General features: G+C 49.3%; 8 protein-coding genes across 8 annotated transcripts; 4 read left to right on the top strand and 4 right to left on the bottom strand.

Moving 5' to 3' along the window:
- Window positions 1–276: 276 nt before the first annotated feature.
- On the bottom strand, window positions 277–1,934 carry DFJ58DRAFT_807532 (uncharacterized protein). Its single transcript, XM_041391242.1, has 6 exons — window positions 1,638–1,934; window positions 1,522–1,576; window positions 1,365–1,458; window positions 1,053–1,317; window positions 572–999; window positions 277–527 (listed from the first exon to the last, which is right to left on the bottom strand). The coding sequence occupies exons 1-6, from the start codon at window positions 1,755–1,757 to the stop codon at window positions 410–412; spliced, it is 1,080 nt and encodes a 359-aa protein (XP_041239628.1). The 5' UTR covers window positions 1,758–1,934; the 3' UTR covers window positions 277–409.
- Window positions 1,935–3,021: 1,087 nt separating this feature from the next.
- On the top strand, window positions 3,022–3,749 carry DFJ58DRAFT_732295 (uncharacterized protein; the record flags this gene model as incomplete). The annotated part of the gene is made up of 2 exons (XM_041386159.1): window positions 3,022–3,669; window positions 3,723–3,749. The coding sequence occupies 2 exons, from the start codon at window positions 3,022–3,024 to the stop codon at window positions 3,747–3,749; spliced, it is 675 nt and encodes a 224-aa protein (XP_041239627.1).
- Window positions 3,750–4,759: 1,010 nt separating this feature from the next.
- Window positions 4,760–7,517, bottom strand: DFJ58DRAFT_844881 (ARM repeat-containing protein; the record flags this gene model as incomplete). Its single annotated transcript, XM_041393109.1, has 6 exons — window positions 4,760–5,326; window positions 5,388–5,468; window positions 5,523–5,741; window positions 5,803–5,883; window positions 5,938–7,267; window positions 7,318–7,517. 6 exons carry the CDS (start codon window positions 7,515–7,517, stop codon window positions 4,760–4,762), a joined length of 2,478 nt encoding a protein of 825 aa, XP_041239626.1.
- Window positions 7,518–8,553: 1,036 nt separating this feature from the next.
- On the bottom strand, window positions 8,554–9,106 carry DFJ58DRAFT_732293 (uncharacterized protein; the record flags this gene model as incomplete). Its single annotated transcript, XM_041386158.1, has 3 exons — window positions 8,554–8,597; window positions 8,647–8,920; window positions 8,972–9,106. 3 exons carry the CDS (start codon window positions 9,104–9,106, stop codon window positions 8,554–8,556), a joined length of 453 nt encoding a protein of 150 aa, XP_041239625.1.
- Window positions 9,107–9,194: 88 nt separating this feature from the next.
- DFJ58DRAFT_732292 (uncharacterized protein) lies at window positions 9,195–12,244 on the top strand (the record flags this gene model as incomplete). Its single annotated transcript, XM_041386157.1, has 4 exons — window positions 9,195–9,680; window positions 9,735–10,025; window positions 10,075–11,914; window positions 11,973–12,244. 4 exons carry the CDS (start codon window positions 9,195–9,197, stop codon window positions 12,242–12,244), a joined length of 2,889 nt encoding a protein of 962 aa, XP_041239624.1.
- A 1,630-nt stretch (window positions 12,245–13,874) lies between these two features.
- DFJ58DRAFT_645002 (uncharacterized protein) lies at window positions 13,875–14,255 on the top strand (the record flags this gene model as incomplete). Its single annotated transcript, XM_041381414.1, has 1 exon — window positions 13,875–14,255. A coding segment is annotated over one exon (381 nt), but the record flags the coding sequence as incomplete, so codon positions are not given.
- Window positions 14,256–15,521: 1,266 nt separating this feature from the next.
- Window positions 15,522–17,893, top strand: DFJ58DRAFT_732290 (uncharacterized protein; the record flags this gene model as incomplete). Its single annotated transcript, XM_041386156.1, has 9 exons — window positions 15,522–15,848; window positions 15,901–16,011; window positions 16,071–16,479; window positions 16,527–16,678; window positions 16,732–17,104; window positions 17,151–17,188; window positions 17,240–17,413; window positions 17,466–17,573; window positions 17,630–17,893. The coding sequence occupies 9 exons, from the start codon at window positions 15,522–15,524 to the stop codon at window positions 17,891–17,893; spliced, it is 1,956 nt and encodes a 651-aa protein (XP_041239622.1).
- Window positions 17,894–24,355: 6,462 nt separating this feature from the next.
- On the bottom strand, window positions 24,356–24,772 carry DFJ58DRAFT_619330 (uncharacterized protein; the record flags this gene model as incomplete). Its single annotated transcript, XM_041381017.1, has 1 exon — window positions 24,356–24,772. A coding segment is annotated over one exon (417 nt), but the record flags the coding sequence as incomplete, so codon positions are not given.
- Window positions 24,773–25,856: the final 1,084 nt, after the last annotated feature.

Raw genomic sequence — 25,856 nt, 5'->3', positions numbered from 1 at the left:
TATCGCCAACAGCTACGAATAGTATAGGATATGAGAGGGGACATTTTCCCCATGTAGAACAAATATACAATGCATTCTATCAATAAAAATGTGCCAAAGGCAGCCGATATACGTCACGTCCTCGTCCGCAACAAGAACGCGGTTCCGTTCTATTCGTCTGTCGTTTCTCAGTGTTCCCATATTGAGTTTCCGGCGATCACATTTTTAACTCAGGAATCTTGCTTGAGGTCTTGCATGGACAACCCATCAGTCTCGCGAATTACCGACGTTGCATCAATCCTGTGTACAGCAAGAAAGACGTTTTTCAAATTCGATCACAATACCCAAACATCGCTCCAGCTATATCCTACACCGCGAGTTGTCAAAGCGTGCCTCGATACTACTTACTTACCAGGATAGTAATCCCACATCAATTGAATTTGTTTGTGATGTCTTTTCCCGGCCCTTTTCCAGTCCCCTCATGGCGCTTGTACAATGCCAACTTGCCATCCTTTGACACCAAACTCAAGCCTACCCCCCACATCTTCCTTTTTCGCAGCATCTAAGATATCCTGAAGCACGAGTTTTCAACTTCGCGACACCCTGCTCAGCACGGCGGGCATGTGTCTGCATGCTCACCGAGCCAAGCTCTACTTTCTCCAGGGTGTTGAAGTTGCCGCGTTCGTGCTTCGCGATATACAAGAATGCTGTCTGAGAAAGATAGAGCTGTGGATAAATTTCTGCCCAGTCGATCTCTCGGTGGGCAGCGCGTGTCTTGAGCTCGATGAGAGAGGCTTGCGGGACGACTTTGCGTGGAGTTGTTTGGGTGATGGATACGCCACGGACGGTTGGCACCGTGGCTTGAGGCTTCTTAGTGTCCCGGGTTCTGGAGGCAGACGCTCCGCCAATACCCAGGCCTGAGAAGGCTGCTAGGAGGTCGTCCTCGTCGTTCGTGTCATTGGTAGAAGACGTGCATGCCTCAATCGTGAAACGAAGTAGAATCTTCAGTCCACCGATGTCCTGTCAAATGCATTATATTGCGAGTGACCCGACTGAGGATGCAAGAGTCTTACGATGGAAATCATGCGATGATGTCCAGTAGCTCTCTCGCAGCCGCGAGTGACTCTCGTGGCCGCTTTCTCATACTCATGTCCATACCCCATAAAGCCTTGCACGGTGTCCGTGTTCTGTGCCTCAAGGCGCGTGAACAAGCACGTCGAGCCTGCTACATCGATATCGATGCGGAAGTCATTCTCATCCGATGAGCCACTGGCCCAGCGGAGAAGTTTACGAAGGTTGTTGCGGTCCGTGATGAAGTCGAACTGCTTGTAATCAAAACTAGGATTCATATCATCGATGGCTGCGAATAGCGGGATGAGGGGGACATTTTTCGCATGTAGAATGCATTTTGGTCTATAAAGCGTGTTCCAGAGTCAGCAGGGACGCGCTTGGGGCCTGTGAACCAGACTCTGGGAGAACCTATGCGACATCAGCAGGACGTTGATCAACCTGATCTTACTCAGACGTGGACTATATGCTTACCAGGGACGGCGATCGTTGGCGTTGCAGCCTCGATCCACGAGTATGAAGCAATGGGCTTGACGTTTATAATTTCTACAGGACTAAGAGTATCCGTGCTCCGTTTGAACTTGGCTTACCTTGTCTGCAAGATCTTTGAGGATGAAGGAGGTGTCAGGTTGTGAGGACTCTGTTACTCTGGGAGGGCGAAAGGGGTATGCCCGACGTGTACCAGCTGGGGCATTTTGCAAGGTAGACATTGTGAGTTGGAGGAGTGATTTGTGGGGAGAGAAAGCAAGAGAGCAGTCGATAGATAAGACTCGAAGAGCTCACCCGAAAAAGGGGTGCGACGATCACTGTTTGCGCCCACCATGCGCTGCAATAAGGCTGTGTACTGCTGTATATGATCAATCCTAGACTTGTGACCTGTGTACTAGTACGAAGGAAGCCTGCGAAGGTTTGCCTTGTGACATGATCGCGGATCTAATATTGCCCAGCGGCACGAGAGCGCTCAAACCTAATAATCAACGTCCATGATGGCAGTCATGACACGGTTCGGAGATTTCCGATGGATATTTCTGCTGGAACGGCCGAAAAATCAGAATGTAGGCTGTCAAATATCATATCGCAAGACGAAACGGTCAGCCTCCGAGTCAGGAATAATGATGTGTTTGGGATGAGCGACGTTGAAAACAATGGAGAGAAACTCGTTTGGGATTCCCCAATATTGTTTGTGCGTGTGGATGATCCGGAGGCAAGCAATCTCTTGGACTGTGCAGGTTCGAAACCGGAATACACCTTGACCTTGACTCATGGATGGTTTCCTCGGAGGTCCATCTAACTGGTCTTAGCCGAGTGGTCACTGTAACAGAGTGAAAATCTGTTTCTCTTCGAGTTGGTTCGAAACCTGCTGACAATATTTTTGTGGTGTATAGATCCTCGAGGGGTCCATGTAGGCCCAGTCACTTGCGCCGAAACCTCCTTTTTCTACACGACTCGGAGATACCGCCGACGACGACGTCATGCTGTGTTGTTATCATTTCCCCTCTCGTCGATGGATTTTCAATGACAAAATTCTAGACAAATTGCTGATTTTCGTAAGTAACATATGACACAACTGATAAGAATCTTATTTTAGTTCAGACCAAGAGGTGTGCGTTCGCAAAATCCCGAACATAGGGCTCAACTTTACATAAGCTTAAAACCTTAAAACATAGCCACACGAAGTTTCGAGAGCACTGTATCTGAGGTTCTCGATGGTGACTTCCGAGTTGCATAAAATCGTTAACTCGATACTGGAAGAGGGGTTTTTTTCTCGTCTAGAATACATTTAGATAGACAGTTTAATAAAACTCGCTTGTGGGATGACGCTGCCCTACTACCGAGTGATTTTGAAGCAAAAAAACTAGCCACGTGATTTATATAATTAACGCGTCGATATCAATATACGCGTCGCGTCTCATATGTATCCCTGTCGCATCGCACCACCACTTGTACTCTCTTTAAACTATAGACTTATTCATTATGTATTCAAACCAGCACAATCTGTATAACAGCATCCAACAGCATCATGACAGCACGCCGCATAATGACCATTATTCATATCAAACTACGGAACCGAGATCCAATCATCCTTCACAGTTTTTCGATACCCAGCATTCATCCGGACACTCGCAAAGCCCTCTCATAGACTTCGAAATACCATCACATGCAGAACCAGAACCAGAATCCGATACATGCTACTATGCACCTTATTCTCCTGACTATGATTCTGGTTACTCGGTCAATACGTCTGATAACGAGGATCGTGATCCGCTCAACTGGCAGCCTCCTATTATCGAAACGGACTTCACCAATATCGACGAAGCGCTCGAACTTAAATTAAATACTGCAGACTCACTCTATCGATTATTCAAGGCAGGAAAACTCAAAGTCCAGGTCGGCCCTCAGCAGAGATGGGCCATACTTTGCCCAGATTGTGATGAATGGTGCCAAACGAGTACTCACTCCTCCATTGCACTCTGGATCGAAGGCCAATTTATACCATTGAGGAACCACCGCGGCAGTAAGAAGTGCGCCCAGACCGTGACTAATAAACAAAAGCAGCATGTTCGGAACGTGTCTGATGAGCCAACCCCTCGTTCACTCGTGGCATTCTCACATCAAAAACAGGTGCGCTTCATTTTAAATTCTATACATGTAATATAAATGTTGCTCGCTTACAGTCAACCGCCTCCCGGGCCCTCCCTTGATTATAACCTTTGCGCAGGAGTCCCAATCATCTGGCCAGAGGATATGCGTCCTTTGGTCATGCTCTTTCCATGGGAACGTTACCATGATGGCCAGGATGGCCTACCATTCACTATCGACACTTGGGTTTGCTTGGCTACGTGTTTTCCGAAGTGCCCGTTCATGTATTTGTAGCTTACTCGCGCTCATTTGCTCCTCCCTCGCGTCAATACTAGGACTTTGTTTGCATTGAGAGTGCGTGACTAAGCTACCTAATATGGTATAATTGCGGTGATCGTCACGCCGTGACAGTAGGGGGGGGGGGGGGGGGGCTCTGAAGTTTCTCCGGGTGTATATCCGATATTCTAGTTTTGCACACCTCTTGGTTCAGACAGCCTGAAAGAAGCTGTGCAGACCGCTACCATGTTAATTAATACGTATCCTGGAGTATGTAACCTCTCGGTAAAAATGGGATTGTCAGAAACGCGCGTGTGCACGTAGTCGCGCTGCAATATTGTCGCTTCCTCAAAGTCCAACTTCTCAATACATTTGAAAGCCACTGCATCCCCCGCATTCCATACAGACCATTCGTCATGGACAGTGAGTCAAAGACAGTTTCCTCTGCGACTCGCATATGCAACTACATTTGATGGATGTCGCGGTTTGACGCTAGCGCAAATCGTGCTCGACCTTTGGACTGATTCCTTCGCTCACGGTCGATTGTGTACAGCGTTGTCAAGAGTGAGAACGCGAAGGGACACTGTCTATTTGCAGAGACGATGCTAATATAGTATTTCCTGAGTTGCTACTGTAAATACAATATAAAATATTGTCGTGCAGCCAATCGAAGGGGAGTCCTTGTGTAGTATATAATAATGCATAACTCTATGAAGCTCTGTATTATGAGAATGTCAACTATATGTCAGTTTGCAGAACACCACGAACGTGCAGAATACAACCAAAAAGCGAACGAAAACAGATAATGCAAAATAATAATAAAATGGATCGAAAATGTCAGTTGAAGTGAGGCAGATCAAGCCACGAGAGAGACTAGTTTATCGCTACATTCGAGCTTCGAAGCGATCCGATAGAGTCTCTCAGGCTCATTCTGGAACCCAGCACCCCTGAGCATGATAGCCATATAGTCAAACGCATTGGGAGTATCGATGGCAACATCATTCAAAAGTTCTGCCGTGGACATGAACCCCTTCTCAAATGCCTCGAGCGTACACTGTCCGTTACTCGTAGCCTGCGCGAAGAAATCACCGACCAACCTCGCATCCGCCTCCTTGCTCTCGAGTGCGGACGCAACCAGCTTGTCCACGAGCCGGAAGCGGTGCTCGTCGGGAAGATTGAAGTAGACCTCGGCCTCTTGAAGACTGCGAACAGCAAAGAACTCTTTCACATCTTCATCAATCTTCTTCTTGACGTCTGCTTCATTACCAGCCTTGCGAGGCGCCTGCGGAACATAGTCACTGACAACAACCCAGCCATCAGGGTTATCCTCTTGGTTGCAGTCATCCCCCCTTCGAGATCCACCGCGAGACATGTTCAGCTGACGGTTGAAACACTCCTCTGCAGTTGCTTTCTCCTCGGCGGCCTGTAACACGAGTATCAATATATTAATTTTCAACGACGCCAATCTAATAAATCTATCTTACCAGCCGCGTGTGAACAGCCGCAATCGTCATAGGTGCAGCATCGCGGCTCATCCATGCACGATAACGCAACTCTATGACGTCCTAAAATCGCGATGATGAGAACAACTGACAAAGATACCAGAAAAAATGCCACACCTGAAGAATGAACTGCATACGAGTGCTGATATTATGGCTCTTACCGAGCTCCGCTTCATTAACAGCCTTGGGAGGCGCCTGCGGAACATAGTCACTGACAACAACCCAGCCATCTGTGATATCCTCTTGGTTGCAGTCATCGCCCCTTCGAGATCTACCGCGAGACATGTTCATCTGACGGTTGAAACACTCCTCTGCAGTTGCTTTCTCCTCGGCGGCCTGTAACACGAGTGTCAATATATTAATTTTCAACGACGCCAATCTAATAAATCTATCTTACCAGCCGCGTGTGAATAGCCGCAATCGTCATAGGCGCAGCATCGCGGCTCATCCATGCGCGGTCACGCAACTCGATGACGTCCTAAAATCGCGATAGTGAGAACAACTGACAAAGATACCCGAATAAATGTCACACCTGAAGCATGAACTGCATACGAGTGCTGATATTATGGCTCTTACCGAGTTCCTTCATGCGCGAGAAGAAAATGTCCATATGCGCGCGGGCTCTCGGCGTGTCAAGCAATTGGCCAACCGTCTTCAATAGCTGACACAAGCTCTCAATCTTCTCTTCCTCGGGGTTCTCGACGTTGACTAACAGCTGCTTCACACACTCGTGCATGATACGCTCTGTGAGCATCTGCAGCTTGAACAGCTCGCCGATGAACTTGATCAGACCAAGACCCTGGCGCTTCGCCTTCTGTGCAGCGTAGTACTCGTTTGAATAGAGCTCAGCTTTCTCGGTGCTTTTCTTGTCGTTAGCAGCCTTAGTTGCGTGATCGTCGGAAGTGTCCACAGCGGCTGCAGCAGGAGCTTCCTTGGCGAACCACCCGCGCTCAAAGTCTTCTTGACAGCGGTTGAGGAGATATTTCCGGAACAGCTGTCCGCCAGCAATAGGCTCGCCCTCTGTGTTCTTGATCCCATCATCCTGTACTTCAGGACTGATCTGCTCCATCATCTTCCGACACAGCCGCGCGTACACCTCGCTCCAAGCAGCCTCATCAGTCGCCTTCTCGAACACCAGCCGGATGACTTGGGTGAGCGTCCGCCCATCCTTCTCATTCACGCTCCGGTTGGCCCAGTGGATGATCTGGTCTGAAATCGTCTCGAATTTCTCCATCGAGAGCTTGTTGAGCAGCGCCTTGACCTTACGGTCCACCAGGTCAGGTGAATCAACATCAGGTTGAGCCTTGCGGGTCGTACGCGTGGGCACCCAACGGTTGGCAGACAATTCGAGAGGTACAACGGGCTCAAAGCCAGCACCCAGGATAGATGCAGCGCCACAGCCAGATCTAAGTCCTTTCTGGGACACCGGTATCTTGTTAGGGTCAACACGCCTCTCGGCCCTGGTGAGTCTACAGCCATACCTGGGGCGGGCAGAGCCGCCCATGCCGGGCGTGCGCACCATCGGGGAACGGAATTGGGAAGAAGCACTGCTAGTTGAAGAGGAACGGGAGTTGAGGATGGCAAACCGCTCCTCGCTGGTAAGTCTCCCTGGGGGAAGGGGATCCCCCATCTGGTAACCGCTTGGGGGTTTCTGGAAGCCACCGATACCCAGACCTGCAGAACCCTGGCGGTTGGCAGAAACGGGCATCGCACCAGAGACGCTGCGACGTCCAGAGCCACCGCGGGCCATGGGAAACGAAACTTGATCGACGGGTTCAATGCCAAGGACATCCAGAGCAGGAAGGGTGGGCGGTTTTTCCTTGCAAATGTGCACAAACTGCATAAGGAAGTCATGGTCGTACCTATACGAAGCAATGGATGAGACATTCAAAGTAAAAGAGGTAAGACACACCTGAATCGGCCATCCCTGACGTTCACATTGAGCTCAATTCTTGGGCTCTTGATGCCTTCGGGGTACGCAACCTCGCTGAGATTCTCGATGACACGTGCGGTGAGGAGTGCAGAAGGGGGAGGGGTAGAAACATCTCTCTTCGCTGAAGCAAGGTCGAGAGGGCCAGAAAGTTTTTGTGTAATCTCTGTGGGAGGGGGCATCGGGGTGTGTGATTCAGCAGTGGCACAGCTAGTTGAGGCAAGACGGACGTTGGATGACATGACAAAACGTTCTTCGCTGGTAAGTTTTATTCCTGGGGACTGGGAATTGTCCATCTAGAATCCGCTTGGAACGGAGAGTTTCTGATAATCGACGTCAGGTTGACTCGACTGCTCATGGTGAGAAGCTGGAGACCGGCCCCGCCCAATCTGCCAGACGATGCAAAGATAGAACTTGATCCATCTTGCTGCACATGAAATCGTCCGATGGGTCTCCCAAGGCTGGACAAGTACAACTCCTTGCAATGGAGCTTGCTTAAATTGATACTTGCTGGACAAGAAGAAAGTGCATCATGGCGGCCAAACCACGAGAGAGACAAGCTTGGCGCTATCTTCGAAGCGATCCGGTGCCGGGTGGAGTCTCTCAGGCCCATTCAGGAACCCAGCACCCCTGAGCATGATAGCCATATAATCATTCGCAACAGCCCTCCGGGCATCTTGGCAATCTATTATGTAACGAGGCACGAGCGAAAGAATAGAGTAAGGTCTTCGAGCGAACAGCAGATGCGGCACCAATCCTCTTGACTTCGTGCCGCGACCATCGTTCGTCACTGCGCATCAGTAAATCACAAATTTCTCCACAGAATGTACACAAATCATGTTCCCACGACAGTGAGCCACAGAGTCCACAGTTCTGCCAAAGTCACAGCCAACAGTGGCTGCAAAGTATACATTGTCTCCAGTTACTCACAGTTCTACAGTATAATTCAAGAATTTATCAACTAATATAGGTAGTAGTTACATAGTACTTTTCTCTAGGTCTATATGACTCAGTTTCGTACGATATGACTTGGCTTCAAATTGAATGATCAAACTTAAACAGCCGCAGTGAAGATAGTTTAAGATCTGAGTGAGACGCATATGTTCATTCACGCCTGAGAGGACATACAACAAATAACACTGCATAGCGAAATATTCATGCAACAACAGCATATACATAAGTTGAGTATCATAATAATGTGAAGAGGGAGCGCTCGGATCAATCAAGCTGGACGGTGAGGTGACGACCACGTTCAGTATCTTCTACTGGGATAATCAACCTCCTGCATCAAGTTTCGTATCGTTAGCTTACCAGTTTGTAGGCGGCCATCGCATGTTTGAGTCGGATGAGGAAAATGACTCCATCCATTCTTCTTAAATGCGATTCGCATGCACCCTAATCCAACATCCGTGTCCTCCAGTCGTTTTTCTGCTTCTTCAGCTCGATATCGGAGTAAGTTTGCCAACACTTCGTTCTCGCGTATTATACAGTCCGCCAGTGTCTTTTGCGCTAGATAAACTTGCCGCTTAGCTCTTACAAGGTCCAACACCAGGTTGGCCTCAGAGTCGGTTGGATCCTGTATGGACTGTTAAAATGTAAGGTACATCGAAAAAGCGAATTTCAAGATCGACATCACCAAGGAATTGACAGAATGAAGAACATTGTATATGTCATATGCACCCGATGGTCCTTCGCGATGATGTAAACGGGAGATCTGCTCGTCCATCCCTGATGCGCGTGCTGATAGAGATCGCAGTTTGGTTATGTTCATGGTAGTATTGTTTAAGTCAGTATCGGAAAATGCCGAAATATCGATCAGAAGGTTAATGATGACTGTCGTATGTCTCACCCTTACCCTTATGCCTCAATGTCCATCGTGCGGAAAAATTCTGAAGGACCACACATCTGTCGCTCGCCATATGAGCCAGCCCCGGTCTGGCTGCAACACGTGGCTAGAAGATATCATCAAGCTTAATTCCCTCATTCCACCCTTGGACCCAGTGAATATCGAGCACGACATTTCTCATGAACCAGAACTCGGAGGCGAGGCGATGGTGGTTGACTTTGGTGATGATGGCGGTGAATTCGGTGATGAAGAGAATATCATGGGAGGTGGAATTATGGATGAGGGCGGTGAAGTAACCGAATACTATCCTGACCCTCCACTTGCCTATCAGGATGGCTACACCTTTTTGAACCTATTTGACGCTGACGAAAATAGTGTGTATCGCAAGAACAACCTTTACTATCCATTTAGTGGTCGAAGAGATTGGCAAGTTGCGGCATGGCTGCTTCGTTCGGGCCTGAGCATGGGCAAGATCGATTCCTTCCTATCGCTTGAAATGGTGAGTGTCCGAACTTCATACTGGTTACCATTCCATAACTGTTGGACTTTCTAGATCAAAGAATTACCTTTGTCATTCTCCTCAGCTAAAGAACTACGGGGTCGAGCTGAAATGCTCCCCAGTGGTCCGCGTTGGATGTCCAAAGTAATACCCACATCGCATACAACAAAGTCACCGGTAGTTTTATATTGGCGCGACCCTCTAGAATGCATCGCCAGCATCTTCAACAACCCCATATTTCACAATCGTATTGATTCCAGGCCTCGCAAGGTGTACACTACTGCAGAGAAGCGGTGTCGTGTATATACTGAATGGATGACGGGAAATGATGCTTGGGATATGCAGGTGCGTACCATGTTGACTTTCGGTGTCTCTGGCTTATTTATCCTTGAAGGCGGCTATACCTAGTGGTGCGACCCTCCTCGGTACCATCCTATCCTCCGACAAGACGAACATCACTGCCTTAACAGGTGATCGCGTTGCTCACCCACTTCTTATAAGCCTTGCAAACATACATATGAATATACGTCTAAAATCGTCTTCGAGTGCTTTCGTTCTCACCGCTCTACTACCGGTCCCGAAGTTCGTGCATAAGAAGAAACGAATGAAGGGTGTATTGGAGGATCGCCTCATACATGAATGTTTGGACATCGTTCTTGAACCTCTGAAACAGGCAGCTCGACATGGCATCATGCTATCGGATCCCATTGGCAACAGTCGTTATTGCTTCACCCCGCTTGCCAGTTATATTGCTGACACCCCTGAAGCCATGATGTTAGCAACGGTCGGTGGCAAAACATCGCCAGTGACCATGGCAATGTATAAGCAGTTCGGGGATGCCTTCCAGCATGAACCTCGGACGAAATCCACGACTCTTGCGCAGCTTACAGTTGTGCGTTCACGCGCTGATCCCCTCGATATCGAGGCCTTCTTCCGCGAGGCACAGAAGTTCCGCCTGAATGGGGTTGCTGAGCCGTTCTTTCGAGACTGGATACTCGCGGAACCATCTCATTTCTTTACACCGGAAGACCTTCACCACATTCATAAAGAATTCTGGGACCATGACGCGCAATGGCTCATTTGTGCAGTCGGAGAGTCCGAGATTGATTTCCGGTTTTCTGTTTTGCAGCCGATCACTGGTTATCAGCACTTCCACGGAGGCATTTCGAAACTGAAACAGGTTACCGGTCGTTGTCATCGTGATGTTCAACGATACATCATTGCAGTATGTGCGGACGCAGCTCCTGGTGTTCTCACTGCCGTACGCGCACTCATGCAGTTCCGTTATCGTGTGCAGTCACCACGCATCGACGACGATGATATCAGGCGCATATCAGGCGCATTGGACGAGTTTCATTCAAACAAGGATTCAATTATCGCTGCGGGAGTTCGCCGAGGGAAGGGTAATAGACCTATTGCCAATTGGCATATACCCAAGTTGGAGTTAATGCAGAACATTGTTCCAAGCATTCGCAACTCTGGGGTCATCAGACAGTGGTCTGCGGATGTCACAGAACATGCGCATGTGACTGAAATCAAAGACCCTGCAAGGGCAAGCAACAATCACAACTACGATCCTCAGATATGTCGACACTTGGACCGTGCCGAAAAGTGTCAGCGCTTTGAGCTCGCCACTAGCCTTTTGGATGCAAAACAGACTACTGAGCAGCTGGAGAACATCAACATCGATGCTGACGCTGACGATGCCGATGCCGATGCTGACACTCCAATCGAACTTTCTGCGGTGCAGGAACTCCCACGTCGTCCTGTCATCAGCTATTTTGCCATTGCTAGGGCATTGCAGTACAGACCCCTGGGTTCCGTACCTCTTCCATTACGTTCATTTGTCGTCGGCCGCACTGCATTTCATATTGCATACGATGCGTCCATTAGGAAGATCTCTATCGACGACGTCGCCATCAAATTTTCCCTTCCAGATCTGCGACCAGCTATCGCTGATTTCATTCAGCGTGAGGCGACTTGTGGAGACCAACACATCCATGCAATAGGCGGTCCAAGAAGAGGGGCACATACGGCTATCCTTCCTTTTGACAGGGTTCAAGTCTGGTTCAAAGTTCGCTTACAAGAAACAGAATTTCACGATGCTCACACTATCAGACCAGCTCAAACACTAAATTGTGCCCCACCCTGCCACCCCTGGAATTTAGGTCGTTATGACACAGCTATCGTTCAAACTAGTGCGGGCTTTTCATGGCCTAGTAGTGGACTTTCAGGTGTGAATTCTGTCTTGTGTCACAATACTTGTCTCAGCCTCAACTGTACCCTGTATAGGTCACACTGTCGCCCAGATCAGACTGATCATGCGGCCTATTGGTAAGAGCGGCACATCATGGTCATGGAAAGACCAATTTCTCAGCTACGTGCAACGCTTCGATATCTCGCATGATCGTGATGCAACTATGCAACTTCATGTACTCAAACGCTCAAAACGCTCAAATGGTGTTCGGATGGGGGACGTGATTCCGCTCTCTCAACTAAGGGCGCCTATAAATCTTGTTCCTCGCTTTGGAGCCACTGCAGATAAACAGCCTCACTGTTTATAATAGCATGGAGCATGCCGCGGAGTTTTGGTTGAATGAGTATTGGGAAAAACACACATTCTTCGCCCTATCAGCATAGTATTTGATTCGAGATAAGACCATTTTGTGTGCTATCATTTCTTTACTTTCCATATGTATGCTAGCATGGTTTTTTCGGAGTTCTATGCCTCGTTATGCCAACTGCGAGACACGCCAGAACAATCGACCTAGGGAAAAAACTGTCATCCTTCTTGACAGCTCCCCCCATCCATAATATAAAAGTGATGGATGAACTCACAACTTCTGAACTCAACCGCTTGATACTCCATGAGCCTGCGTTTACCAACAAAGACGAGCTCAGCCATACCTTATCTCTTATATTCCAGTCATGCACCGTTGAAGTCCCCAAAGCGGAGGATCTTGTGGTTCCGTTAAGCAAGATACCCCCCGACAGTCAGCTCGATGATCTGGAAGCTTTTTCTCTGGCTCCAGATGGAGCTCCCATGGTGCCGCTATATAACACTCAAAAGCGTCGATGGAATTGGCCCCTTCCAACAATGCATGGACAGGGACGAACTACGAAAAAAAGTGAGCGAGGAGGAACTGAGAGTGGCACAAAAGAGAAGTCGGGAGAATGGGTGTTGATCGATGAAACGAACAAAACCGAGTTACTAGCCTCTGGGGGGCTGGATGCACCGCTGGCATCTACAAGTGAAGCTACCGAGAGCATGCTGCCATTCGCTGATGCAGACCTTTTGACGGATGAAGGATCGAAGTCAGACGACGGGGAGGACAGGGACTTGGACTGCCTGTCTTCCTCAGCTGTAGCCTCGGAGGGTCCATTAACGACAGAACGCATCTTCTCATCATTCTTCAATGTTGTTTCTACGGCCCTCCTTGCATTGCAGCCTGATCTTGCTCATACACGCAACTTATCACGCACCTGGAGTGCGGCAAATTCATCACGCCCAGTACCTGGTGAAGAAATCCCGCGCAAACCAGATCTTACCCTACTAGACGATGTTGAAGCTAGGTGGGATACGAATCAAAGCGGTATGCGAGTTGACATCCAGCGCATACAAACCTTCGAGCACCCTTGTGAAGACTCTCGATACCAAAGCATACCTTCTTCTAAAGCACCAACCCTGGAGACGGTTTGCGCTGCTGATATCCTTGTGCAATGGGTATCGCGATCTTCGTGTCCACCTGTACGACCATTCCGGAGGTGTCGTAAGCCCTTGCACTAACATCGATCAAGAACCAGACAGATACTTGTATATCTTGTCATGCGTTGTATTTGGTAATCTTGAGTGCATCGGATACGACACCACAATCAGCATATTCGCGCATACACTTCCGCAGACTCTCAAAACACATTCTACTTGCCTCCTGCAGAATGAAGGTTCATCCCAGGACGTCGCACCAACTCACTCCCTGGGCCAGATCGAGAGCACATCCCCCCCCCCAGTTCGAGAGTACATCTTCACTTGCTAGTACCACTCCTCAGATTGACTTGGAGACAGAACCTACCGAGGATAACGCCGATGAAGATGACGGTAGCTTCCCAGTGGAACTCCCAATAGAGATCCCTCAGGATCCTCTTCTCGAACCTCTGCCAGAGCCAATCGGGAAGATACGGGTCAACGACCATTTTTATGACATTTTGGATATTATTTTTTCGAGGCAGGGTCTTGTGGGCCGCGGTACTGTTTGCTATCATGTGAGGAAGAATGATGAGGAGTTTATAATCAAGGACTACTGGGCCATTGGAGGAAATAAAGAAGCCTTGAATGAAATCAAGATGATGGAGAAGATGAAAGGCGTCCGTGGTGTCCCCCAGCTGGTTGAATATTGGCTCGTTGAGGTCACCCCTGGCAAGGTGGATCAAACAGTGGAATATCGCTACAGGTCCGTGCGAAGTCTGCAGGGTACATTCCGTACTCACATTCGCATGGTCTTGAAACCCCGGGGACGACCTTTACACAAATTCCGCACAAAGTACGAGTTGCTGGCCTCGGTACGGGATATCGTGCAAAGTAAGTATCATACATTGTGATGCGCGAGCATTTACTGACCTATCTTTAGTTCAGAAGGAAGCAGTTGAACAACGCAATGTTCTTCACCGCGATTGTAGTCTCTTCAATGCCATGATCGAGGACGATGGTAACGGCACCCACGGAATGCTGATAGATTGGGAGTTTGCCGTGAAGATCTTGAAGAATCAGAGTTACACTGTTGGGGGCACCAGTCAGTATTTCTTTTGAGTTAGTTGAGAAATCAACGTTGAACGTTGTATTTAGGGCACATTACCCTTCATGTCCCGAGCACTTCTCCTGCAGCTCCACCTCAAGACTCCAACTGATGTGCTCGAGCTTAAGGGGGCCTCAAGTTCGAGACCATACCCACCCCCCCTAATCAAGCACTGCTACCAAGACGACCTCGAGTCCATGTTCTATGTCTTCATATGGATTCTCATCGAGTTCAGGGGTCCCCTTGGCATGAAGCGTATTCTCGACAAGAGCCACAATTGGATACCGCACGAGTGGTCTGCCTCGAAGTTCAAGACATGCTGCGATAGTAAAACATCATTTTTTTGGCACGATGAGCACTACGTCAAGGAGCTTACTGAACAAATCCATCCATACTTCAAAAGCCTCATTCCTGTTGTGTTGGATTGGTATGAGCTCATGAAAAACCCGAAAAAACGTGCATTTCGACGACGTGCTTACGGTGTTGAATAAACATCTTGCGGACCTTCCGATGGATGAGCCCTCACCCGAACTCCTGGTTTCAAGGTGGTTGCTCAGGGCACTCAAGGAACAGGATGAGAAAGATGAGAAGGAGGGCCCAAGTGTTGAGGAAAAGATGTCACAGTCGGTTGCTGGGACTCTGCCGGGCAACAAGAACAAGCGAGTCATAGATTATCGATGGACGATGGAAGCTATGCCCAAGCCGAAGAGGTCCAAGACTCGGAGATAGGAACTTGAAAACGCATCTGATTCATTATGTCATTTCAATTGGATTTGTTTGAGTCACTGATGATATATATAATCGCGCTAACCTCCGCACAACATGATACCATACGACTACATCATTACTCAACCACATGCATTTGTATCATGCCTGCAGGCCAACACTCGACTAATATCTCTGAACACGTTGATTCTGACTTCACTAAAATTCCACGCTGTTACCCACGCTGAGCTCGAGTCATAGTAATTGCGATACATTCCTTATTAAAAGCCATCAAGGTAAGTTTTTTGTTTCCTTCGTGCCAGTTTCTCCCTGGTGTCAGCCTCAGATGCCATCTCAACGTCAGGACCCAGCTCGCACTAGCCCTAAGAAGAGGAAGACAAAGCGCAAAGCCGCGGATTCTGATGGGCAAGATGTGTCAACCAAGAAATCGCGGGCTGAGGCTGAAGCACCCATCGCGTCGCAGCAGCCTACTCGACGTTCTGGACGTCCTGGTGCTGGAACAGGAGGTAGAGTTAGTCAACTCGAGATCATTGGAGCACTCTTGGGTGCCCCAGCACGTACCAGCCAGCCCAAAGGCTCCACCTCCCTCGACTCTAGTATCCCTACCAATCCGCTTGCTCCAGAACCGCCTCGCAAGAGAGGCCGGATGAAGGTTTTTTTCGTTTTTACTTGTAGTAACAGACTGATCACTCTGAATACATCAGAAGCCCCCTCCACCATATAGTGCCTCTGGCAAGCCGATGGATTCTGTGCCTTTGAGACCACAGGGGGAAAAAGCTACAGTGGCGAAGAAACCTGCTCCCGTTGCCTCAACTGTCGAGTCCATGGATTCTGCGCCTTCGAAACCACGGGGAAAAAAGCTACATTGACGAAGAAAACTACTCCCGTTGCCTCGACTGTCGAGCCCCCAAACCTCCAACCCAGTTTCGTACATCGTGAAGCGGGTGCACGCTTTGGTTTTTCTCAGTTCATCGTTCCCCCTGGTACAGAGCCTGACCTGCAGGCACTCAACAACCCTTTTGTGGCTGCAGCCAGGGAGAAGCAGGCTCTTTCAGCAGGTCTAGCTGCACGTCAGCCTGATGCTAACTCAGACTTATTCCAGAACCTAGATCCTACCCTTCGGCCAGTCAACAACGGACCGCAAGATTCAGGAGCTGAAAGCACGGAGACATCTAGTGAGGGTGGCGATGGAAATACTGACGACGACGACAACGACGACGAAGATCACACGGACAATGAAGTTGGCTGGGGAGCAGCGCAGGGGCGCGTGACTGAACATCCTGGTAAGCAAATCAATGATCACCATCATGACATACTAAACGAGCGACAGGTTTCTCAAAAGAAGATTTACCGTCTCAACCCCATGTCGCTCGTGCTCTTCCAACCGACTTCGATTTTCAATATTCACGTGATGAAGGTGACATTAACGCAGAAAGATCTTTGGCAGATGATATCTCCAGTACTGATGATACCGCGACCAAGGTATAGTTTATTTAGTTTCCTGAAAGCCTACTAATTTTCTGTTTGTTTGGCAGCTGGCTGAACCTAAGCCAGATGATGTCTTACAGCGCCACCACCAGAAAAATGGACGCCCTCAACTTCCTGATCCACAAGTTCTTGACCTCCTACGTCACGCTGAGACAAAGTCTTCCAAGTCAAAGGACACAAACGTCAAGACTACATCAGCAAAAGTGAAGGAATCAGGTGATGGGCCTAGAGCCACTCAACTAGGCTGGTATGGTCCACGATGGAAAAACTTCCTTGAGGTTACAAAGAGCGAGTGCCGCGCCCAACACGCGATAGAGAACCCATTCCCCAAACTAGCGAAAGATTTGACAGGTTCCATCAACGAGATACTCATGGCTTCGCTCGTCGAATGGCTCGAGGGTGGTCAACAAGTCGAAGAGGGTAGGTCTTTTTTGCTGTCGAGATATTTTACTGACGTGTCTACCAGGTATTTGGCCTGATCGCAAGCATGATATGGCAAAACTGGTGTGTGCATTCATTGGCACGCATCCGATATCTAACGTGCTGTTATGTTAGCTGTATGAGGATTTATCAACGTGGCGCTCGGACCTCAAGAAGACCGTTGCCAGTATTGTGCCCTCCATGTACGACCTCATACCTCCATCTCATGTCCCACCCCAACAATGTGCTGCCTGGGTTGAAGAAGCTGCCACGGAGTTGCTCAAAGACGCTATTTTCTTACGCAACGGTGTAGATGAAAATGGGAAAACCGAAAAACGCCTCTCATCCTGTGCTCCGCGAGGCTTCTATCTCTTTCTTCTATACAGGGTCTTACCGTGTTGCTCGCAGGAGACCTGAGGTCTTCCAGAAGTCTTTACCGCTAGAGTGCTTGGCACTGGTTTGCACCGCGGTATTTTTTCGTCCTTCCATGTCCTACTAACAACACACTGACCACATGTTTGATAGGTTAATTGTGTCCTAGATGGCTTTGCTAAGAACGGCAGCGGAAAATCATTTCCGAAGTTCACCGCAAAGGAATACTCTTCTTTGTATACTGCTATGCTCACTAACCTGGAATCGATCATGCGTGACCCTTACCATGGACCGAAATTAGCGCGGCAACTTCGTTCCTGGGCTGCAGCTGGATGGCAAGGAGTTTTTGCTTTCGAAGTATTGCATGCTGATGAAGTTCTCACAGGGCGGAGTCCTACAAAGTCGACGGCAATGTGAATGACGCTTCGAGACATTCTCATTTGAAAATCATCCTTGATTGACGTCTTTCTATTCTTGACATTATTGCCCCGCATTGATTCTATCTCGAGCGTCGTTTAGTGTAGTATGCATCTGATTGAATGCTATTATTGATTTTGTCGATTTTTTGCTTGTGTGTACATGTGTGAACAGTCGAGCAGCTAGCAGCAGCGGCACAATTATATTTTATTGGTACAAGAGCCCTTCTCTGGGTGTCTGTGAGTTATCTGTACAGAGATCTACAGAGTGAAGTAGTACTGTAGTGAGCTGTATAGAAGGGACCAAGCTGTCGGCCTGTCACACTGTACAGTTCTGTACAGTTCTGTACAGAACCGAGTGATTTACTGATGCGTAGCTATCTGTGCTCGTTTTTATTTTCCACAAACACACAAGACAATAGAATAATACTAGAACCATACACCCTCATTTCATATACCAAATCTTACAATGCCCTTAGCCGCAGACCCATCACTCGAAGTCATCCCAGACTTCGCAGGTAACCTATATGCCAGAATTCGCACAGACCTCGCAGACGCCACGAACCAAACTGAAGAGCAAGTTATAGACCATCTAACGCAGACATGGAACGCAGACCATGACACAAGAGTAACTGAATGGAACCAGGACCAAGAGGCGGAAGCCCAAGCCGCAGCAGAAGCCGAGAGGGCACGAGTCACCCAAGATGAAGCAGAGCGAGTCCAACGGGAAGCAGAAACTGGAAAAGGAACGCCTGGAGACAGAGAAAAAGAAACCAAAAATGAATGGGTTCGAGGAAGCCTCCACTGTAGGAGACTTTTTAGCTCCTCGTCCCGCGCAATATGCGATTCAAAAACTCACCAACTTTGAATACGTAGAACTCTGGTACTTCTCACCAGATGGATGCAGAGATGCCCTCAAAACATCACGTTCTACAGCGGAGAACGATTTGAGCATCACAAGGACAGACGACCAACTCATGTTGCGCCCAACCTCAACTTTCAAGGCATCAAAATCAGCACTGGCTGACCACGAACTTCCATTCTCAATCTTCCTCCGAGCAAAGAACTTATTCCTCGTCCAAATCAGCAAGGCCAAGTGGCCCCAGTCACACATTGACGCCCTGTCTCTTTTCTTCTGGCACCTGGAAAACCACTCCATACGGAACAACAGCGACATCGGAGACACGGTCGTCCTGACCTACGCATCCCGAGTACGCCATGACTGGCATGACCGTCTCAAATGCGACGAAGGTTTTAACATAGGCAACATCAACGAGAACCTTCTCCGGGTAATCAACAAGGAGCTGTGGGACAAGATCCGCTCCCGTACATTAAACGCTGTACGTACCAAAACCCAAACCAACCATAGAGAAACCACTAACCTTTCATCTTTTGTTTTCTCTCACTCATCCAATCCACGCATTGATATCCGCATATCACCCATCCAACATAAATCCCCGCGATGTGTTCCCGCGGATGCCCGTAACCTTGACACGGATGCCCACGACGACCTTCCCGTGGACGCCTGCGATGGCATTCCCGCGGATGCCCGTACTTATTCTAACACGGATGCCCGCACCCATAACGCGGACGCTCACAACTAAACTCGAACACCCACAACCATAATCACCCCACAGCCCACAAGCAGAGAAGCACCCCCAAACCCATATCGAAGGGCCAGCTACCGTGACCCTTGGGGAGGCCCCAATGATCAACGGAACCGCAACTCGCGGTCACGTTCTCCCCAAAGGAACCATGACAGCCAAAGGAACAAGGCTCCAGGATCACCAGACAACACCCGCGATCGCCAACAACGCCGCGGGGGTTTTTCCCGCGGCGCAGGTTCACGAGGCCGGTCTGCCTGTGCCCTCTGTCTCGGCCGTTTTGCCCACGACATCCAACGCTGCGAGGCGCGTGCCATGTGGGACGGCACCAACACCCATTGTCGACGGGCAGGACAACGGGCGCATCACCAACCCTCAAGGCCTTCCCATCTGCTACAAATGGCAACGCCCAGGGGGTTGTCAGCTCCCAAACCACGAATCATACCACGAATGTTCTGGATGTGGGAGCAAGGAACATGGAGCTCAAATGTGCCCTCACAGCGAGAAGGCTCAGAGCACAAACTCCATATGACCCAGAAGGATGGTACCACTTACTTGCAGAAGCAGATCTCCTTCGTAGATACCCGTCCATCCCAGAGGGACTTGTCTCTGGTTTCTCTTGGGGGCATACCCCAAATCACGCGTACCTATACACCTCCTAATAGTCCATCTATCGCCGAATATGCAGAAGTATTCAAGGATATCGTGGAATGTGAGTTCTCGAAGGGACGTTTCATCGGCCCATTCACAGCTGAAGAACTTAAATCATCCATCGGAGACTTCCAAACAGCCCCATTATCACTTGTTCCCAAGCCCGGCAAACCCGGAAAATTTCGTCTCGTACAAAACCTCTCCCACCCAATCAACCCTCTCCCCCTTATCAGCTCAATTAATTCCAGGGTCGACTCTAATCTTTTTCCATGTACATACGGCACGTTCTCTACCATATGCCAAACAATCTGGCACCTTCCTCCAGGCTCCCAAGGAGCCATCCGTGATGTGGCCGAAGCCTACAGAACAGTACCTCTCCACCACTCACAATGGCCAGGACTGGCAGTCCGTCTCAGTGAAGACGGCTTTGTCATCGACACTTCCTTTTGTTTCGGCTTTGGCCCATCTGCAGGTATATATGGGAACATGGCAGACACGGGAGCCGATATATTTAGATCCAAAGGCATTGGTCCCTTGTCAAAATGGGTTGACGACCATCTATTTTTTCGCATCAGAAAAGAATTTATGGAAGAGTACAATAGAAAACGCCAAGTATGGGCAAATGAAATCAAGGGAAACGGGGGAGTTACCACAGATGGCGGGCGCAAATGGTACAAAGGGGAAACACTACCAGACGGATCAACAAGAGAGTTTGACGAAGACACCCTGTTCCCTATCCGGGACTTATCAAACCAGTCCCCACGGTCAACTGAAGACGCAGAATTCACATACTGCATGCAAGACATCGACCTCCTATCAATCATCCTGGGCATCCTCTGGGAGCTCGCCAAAGACAAACCCTTCAGCAATGAGCCGCCCTACATTGGTCTGGTATGGAACATTGCAGCACGGACAGTCGCTCTATCAGCCGAGAAACGTATCAAGTACCTCAAGGCAATTAGCGCATGGCAATCTAAGAGAACTCACACCCTGGAAGAAGTCCAGAAGCTGTACGGAAAGTTACTGCACGCATCTCTCATCACACCAGCAGGGCGCGCTTACCTCACGACCCTGGAAAGAATGCTGGGCATTTTTGAAGACCGTCCGCACATGGCTAGGACCCCTCCACGCAGCACCACAGACAATATCAAGTGGTGGCAGGAAACTCTTTCCTCCCCGCACATTGTTCGACCGATTCCAGGACCCTGCATTGTACATGATTTCAACACCTATTTGGACGCTAGCTCTGGCCACAGGATCGGAATCATCGTCAATGGCAGATGGCGGGCATGGAAACTCTTACCAGGCTGGAAAAGAGATGGACGGGACATTGGTTGGGCGGAAGGCGTCGGTTTCGAGCTTCTTGTCCGAGCCATCACGAACGCTTGCCCCCCCCGGAACTTATTTCAAGGTCTATGGGGATAATTGGGGCATTGTTGAAGGATGGTGGAAAGGATGTACATAGCAGGAGTCGAGCATGCAATGAAATATTCAAGCGTATCCATCAGGTCGCAGCCGATACCAAATGTACAATCCTCACTCGGTACATACCAAGCAAAGAAAACCCCGCAGACGGACCTTCGCGAGGGCAATATCCCCTGGCATGTGACAAGCTTCCTCCCATCCCAATCCCTTCAGAACTGCGCGCCTTCCTCGCAGAAGCACCTGAACATACCTCGCCTTCCACAATCAATCCGACCCCAAGCCGCACCTCCCATTCTGCCCCACCCTTGGCAGCACTTTTTAGTGCTTCCCACGGTCTGTCAGACCCAGTTTTCGTGTATGGCACAACATGTCTCTGAGACATCCCTCTCCCCGGAGGGTCTCCCTCAATTCCTTAAGAGTAACCAGTGTACCCTCATGGGCCTCATTGGAGGGTTAACTGGTTGGCTCTGATTATTGCAGAAGGTGCCTAACAGCCTCCACTACGTCAGCATGGGTCTCTCGCCCCTCGTCAACATAACTTGGAGCCTCTCAGGTGTGCTCCTCGGACCTCCACATATGTTTTCCCTTATGTTATATCTTCATATTTATGTCGGCAGGGGTCTCTCGCCACTCGTCAACATAACTTGGAGCCTCTTGTGCTCCTCTACTTATGTTTTCCCTTATGTTTTATTTCATATCTTCGTCACTCACATTTATGTTTTTCCCCACCCGCTACTTCTCATATGTTTTTTTTGCTTTTGTCGTTGTATTTATGTTGTAAATGTCACTTTCCAATAAAACATATCACGCTCCAGTTTCGCAGCGATTTCGAACAAGTTCTGAAGCAAACCAAAGCAGGCATTGGAGCCGCTATACTGATATTATCAAGACAAGGAAAAATGTAACGACCGCATGTGTAGCTACATAAATAGGGTACGAAAGCGGGACGAGTGTAGGAATGAGCAAACCACCATAGCAAGTTATCAGCATAAACAGACGAAGTAAGCACAAGAAGAAGAACCAAAGAGCAACCCAACCAATGACAAAAGCACGGGTGCATCAAAAGCCGATTATGATGAAGGAGGAGGTGGAGGGAGAGTGTGATCACGACTAAATGCTTGTGGCACAGCATAGTCCGAAGATGAAGATGCAACACTGTGGACGTTGTCCATCCATCTGGAATCCTGGTTACGAGCCCTGCCTTGAGGGTACCCACTGTCACGGTATGGTCCTCCACCAAATCCCCGACGCTCGTCAAGGTCATTGCGTCGAGCATAGTCCGGACCAGGCACTGGGCTGTATCGGCTTGGGTATGAACGTTCACGCTCACCATGAGCATAAAGGGTGTCGCGGTGTGACTCCAAGGCTGGGGAACCATCCCGTGTGGTGAACTCGCTGTCAATGCGAGGATCAGTAGGTCCATAATAGTTGCGAGGTTGCAGACTAGTGTAGCGGTGATTGTGAGAGTCACGGTGGTACAAGACATCACGAGAGAGGTGAGCATCACGCTCGATCGTAGGAGTCTCTTCACGACGTCGCATGGCATCATGCATGTACCATGGCTCACGAGAATGGGCACGAAGAGGTTGACGAGTGTCACGGAGGGTATCATGTGGGTCGTGATGGGCAGTATCTCGAACATCATAGAGGACCTCATGACGAGGCTCGCGGGGATTGCGAAGAGGACCCCCCTCGTGAAGGTCGTCGCGAGGGTCAGAGATGACCTCCTGATGACGTTCCTGTTGGTGGTGAGGAGGGTTATCCTCACGAAGATGATGACGTACAGGGAGCTTGTGATGAGCTTGGTGTAGGTCATGTGGAGGGTCGTGGGGGTTACGAGAGTCACGAACTGCATCGTGAAGACCCTCAATGGGTTTGGCGATGCGAGGGAGTTCCTGCTGCTTGTCCGCTGGCTTAGCATCGTGTGTTACCTCGGCCAAGCCTTCCTGTAAAGATTCTGCCGTGACATTGACCGAAGTAGGGGAGATGACACTCTCAGCAACCTTCTTGCCCTTGTCGACCTCAGATTCGTCTGACTGGCTGTATGCCATGCGGTGAGCACGCTTCATTTTACCTTTGGAGTCCTTGGTGATTCGGCTGTGGTTTGACTGGAGGATAGATGGACATTAGTTATGTAGCAAGAAAATGTGAAATCGCTTACCCTTAGTCCGCTCAATATATGGTTCATCTTTAGGTCGCGCTGGAACCACAGCTATCAGCTTGAGTCAAACGAAGTCAAGTGAGAAAAAAGTGTGCTCACTTTCAGGCTCTGGTGATCCCGCCACACTCGATGATCCCACTGTCAATGGGGACAACGGGCCACCCTTCGTCGGAGAGGTTGATGGTAAGGGAAGTGCTTTGGGTGGTTTCATCTGAGCCCGTGACCCTTTCTTCCCTACTTTTGAAGTATCAGTCTTCTCCTCGGATGATGCTTGCCTCTTTGACGCACGAGACGTGTTCGTAGCCTTAGCCTTCAGTTTCCTCTTCTTCCCGCGTGCTTCGTCATACTCGGTATCAGGCTCTTCGACATCCTCGGTTGAAGTAATTGAGATAACCTCGCTCGCTGCTGCAGTTGGTTCCGGCTTTTGAATGATTTTGACTGGGCGTGAGCGTGGTGCTGCCACAACCTTGAATGGGCGCGAGGGCAGGGGCGGTGGTAGTTCTACTCGCATGGTAGGTTTTTGGAGCTTGGGAGCAGCAGGTACTGCTGGGCGATCATCACCCGAGTCGGAGTCGGAGTCGGAGTCGTCATTATCGGAGGGTGGGAGAGGGGCCTGAGGCGCTTTTTCTTTCTTAACCTTTGTAGCTGCACTGCTGGGCTGGAGACGAACTGGGCCATGGTAGTCGGTATCACCATTAGCAAATAGTCGTCGAGCACCCTCATGAGGCCACTCGGGTGGCGGTGCGATGCCTGTAATGACTGGCCTCTCGGAGGCCATCACAGCTGCTACACGTGAGGTTAAAACCCAAAAGTGCATATTAAAAGGTAAACAAAACTCACCTCGGTGTGCCTTGTCAACTTTGAAGACTTGCATGGTTCCTCCCTTCAACGCATCTATCAGCGTTACAATTTCCTTCTGAGTCAGCGCGCCGATGCCCTTGTTCTTTGAGTTTTCATTGTGAGCTTCGCCAGGCAAGAGACACTTATGAGCCGGATAGCCTCTAATACAGAGATTGGCATCAGCAAGGGCGCTTGACATGCCCTTCCAAGGGAAATTTTTATCCCAGGCGCACTTGCCTCCAAGTTGGGCTATTTGTAGTTTAGGTCAAATGAATAAAAGGAGTGTCGACGTTCTAAACATACCAACTTGTCTGATAAGTTCGAGCTTGATCCATTTCAAGCCATCATCCCGTCCCTCAGGAGCCTGAGACTGATCACGATCATGGTTCAGGGTTGAATTTGGAGTTGAAGGGTCGTTGCGGGTGCCATCGTTGCGGGTGCCATCATTGAATGCTTCATCCACCGCAGCTAAAGATGTAGTATTACTGTGCGGGCATAAGTCATAGCATAAACAAAATTTAAGTGTACACTCACTACACGTGAGCCTTGAGATGCCCGACGATGGCATCATCGCTTGCGCGACATCGTGTCTCCCAGAACTGTCTCTTTAAGTATACGTCAGGATGTAGAGTACAAAGAGACTTACCCCTGCAGCACCTGGCGTGTTATACGAGTGGCCAAGTGAACCATCTTCATTGACTACTTTCCCGCAGAGCACGATCGCTGCTTCAAAGCCTGACTTCATAGCGGCAGACTCGAGCTGTGATTACAACATGAGGGGATGATGGAACTTCGGGAAAGAAAACGTACAATCTGTATCACCCTTCGATAGTGTTTCTGGAATCCATGTCCACGCTGAGCTATTGTTTGAGGCGATGATCCGAGGAGTGATGCCTCCTCATGCATGAGCAGGATATCTGGTAGAGTCAGGATAGGCCTCTTTGAATTTGTCGTAACATTGCGTGCGCACAGTTGCACCTATAAGGGTTATAAACGTCCTGCGCAACAGATATAAAATAATACTTACTTGGCGTGGCCCCTCCAGCTTGGGCTTCTTTGCCAATGCGCGCGAGTTCTATCTGCATATGCTCTTTGAAGTAGTTGGCGTATAGGTTCCAATAGTTATGTGCCATTCACGGTGCGTCCACGACTCTTCAAGAATAGGTTGATCAATTGGGAAGTAGGGAGCGTGGTGGATGTAGCGAGCTCAAGAAAGCAGCGCTCTACTGCAGCAAACCCGACATCAAGTGCTGCATTCACCTCTGCAGACCTGCGTCCAGTGA

This window comes from Suillus subalutaceus (assembly GCF_016647625.1).
Source record: "Suillus subalutaceus strain FC151 chromosome Unknown DFJ58scaffold_122, whole genome shotgun sequence".
Taxonomy (NCBI): Eukaryota; Fungi; Basidiomycota; class Agaricomycetes; order Boletales; family Suillaceae; genus Suillus; species Suillus subalutaceus.
Note: the sequence above shows the minus strand (reverse complement) of the source record. Positions and strands in the feature narration are given on the sequence as shown.

Coding starts and splice junctions, on each gene's coding strand:
- DFJ58DRAFT_807532 (XM_041391242.1), bottom strand. CDS start 1,757: ATGTCTACCTTGCAAAATGCCCCAGCTGGTACACGTCGGGCATACCCC. Junction 1,318..1,364: donor GCATTCTACATGCGAAAAAT/GTCCCCCTCATC, acceptor TATGAATCCTAG/TTTTGATTACAAGCAGTTCG. Junction 1,000..1,052: donor ATCATCGCATGATTTCCATC/GTAAGACTCTTG, acceptor TGCATTTGACAG/GACATCGGTGGACTGAAGAT.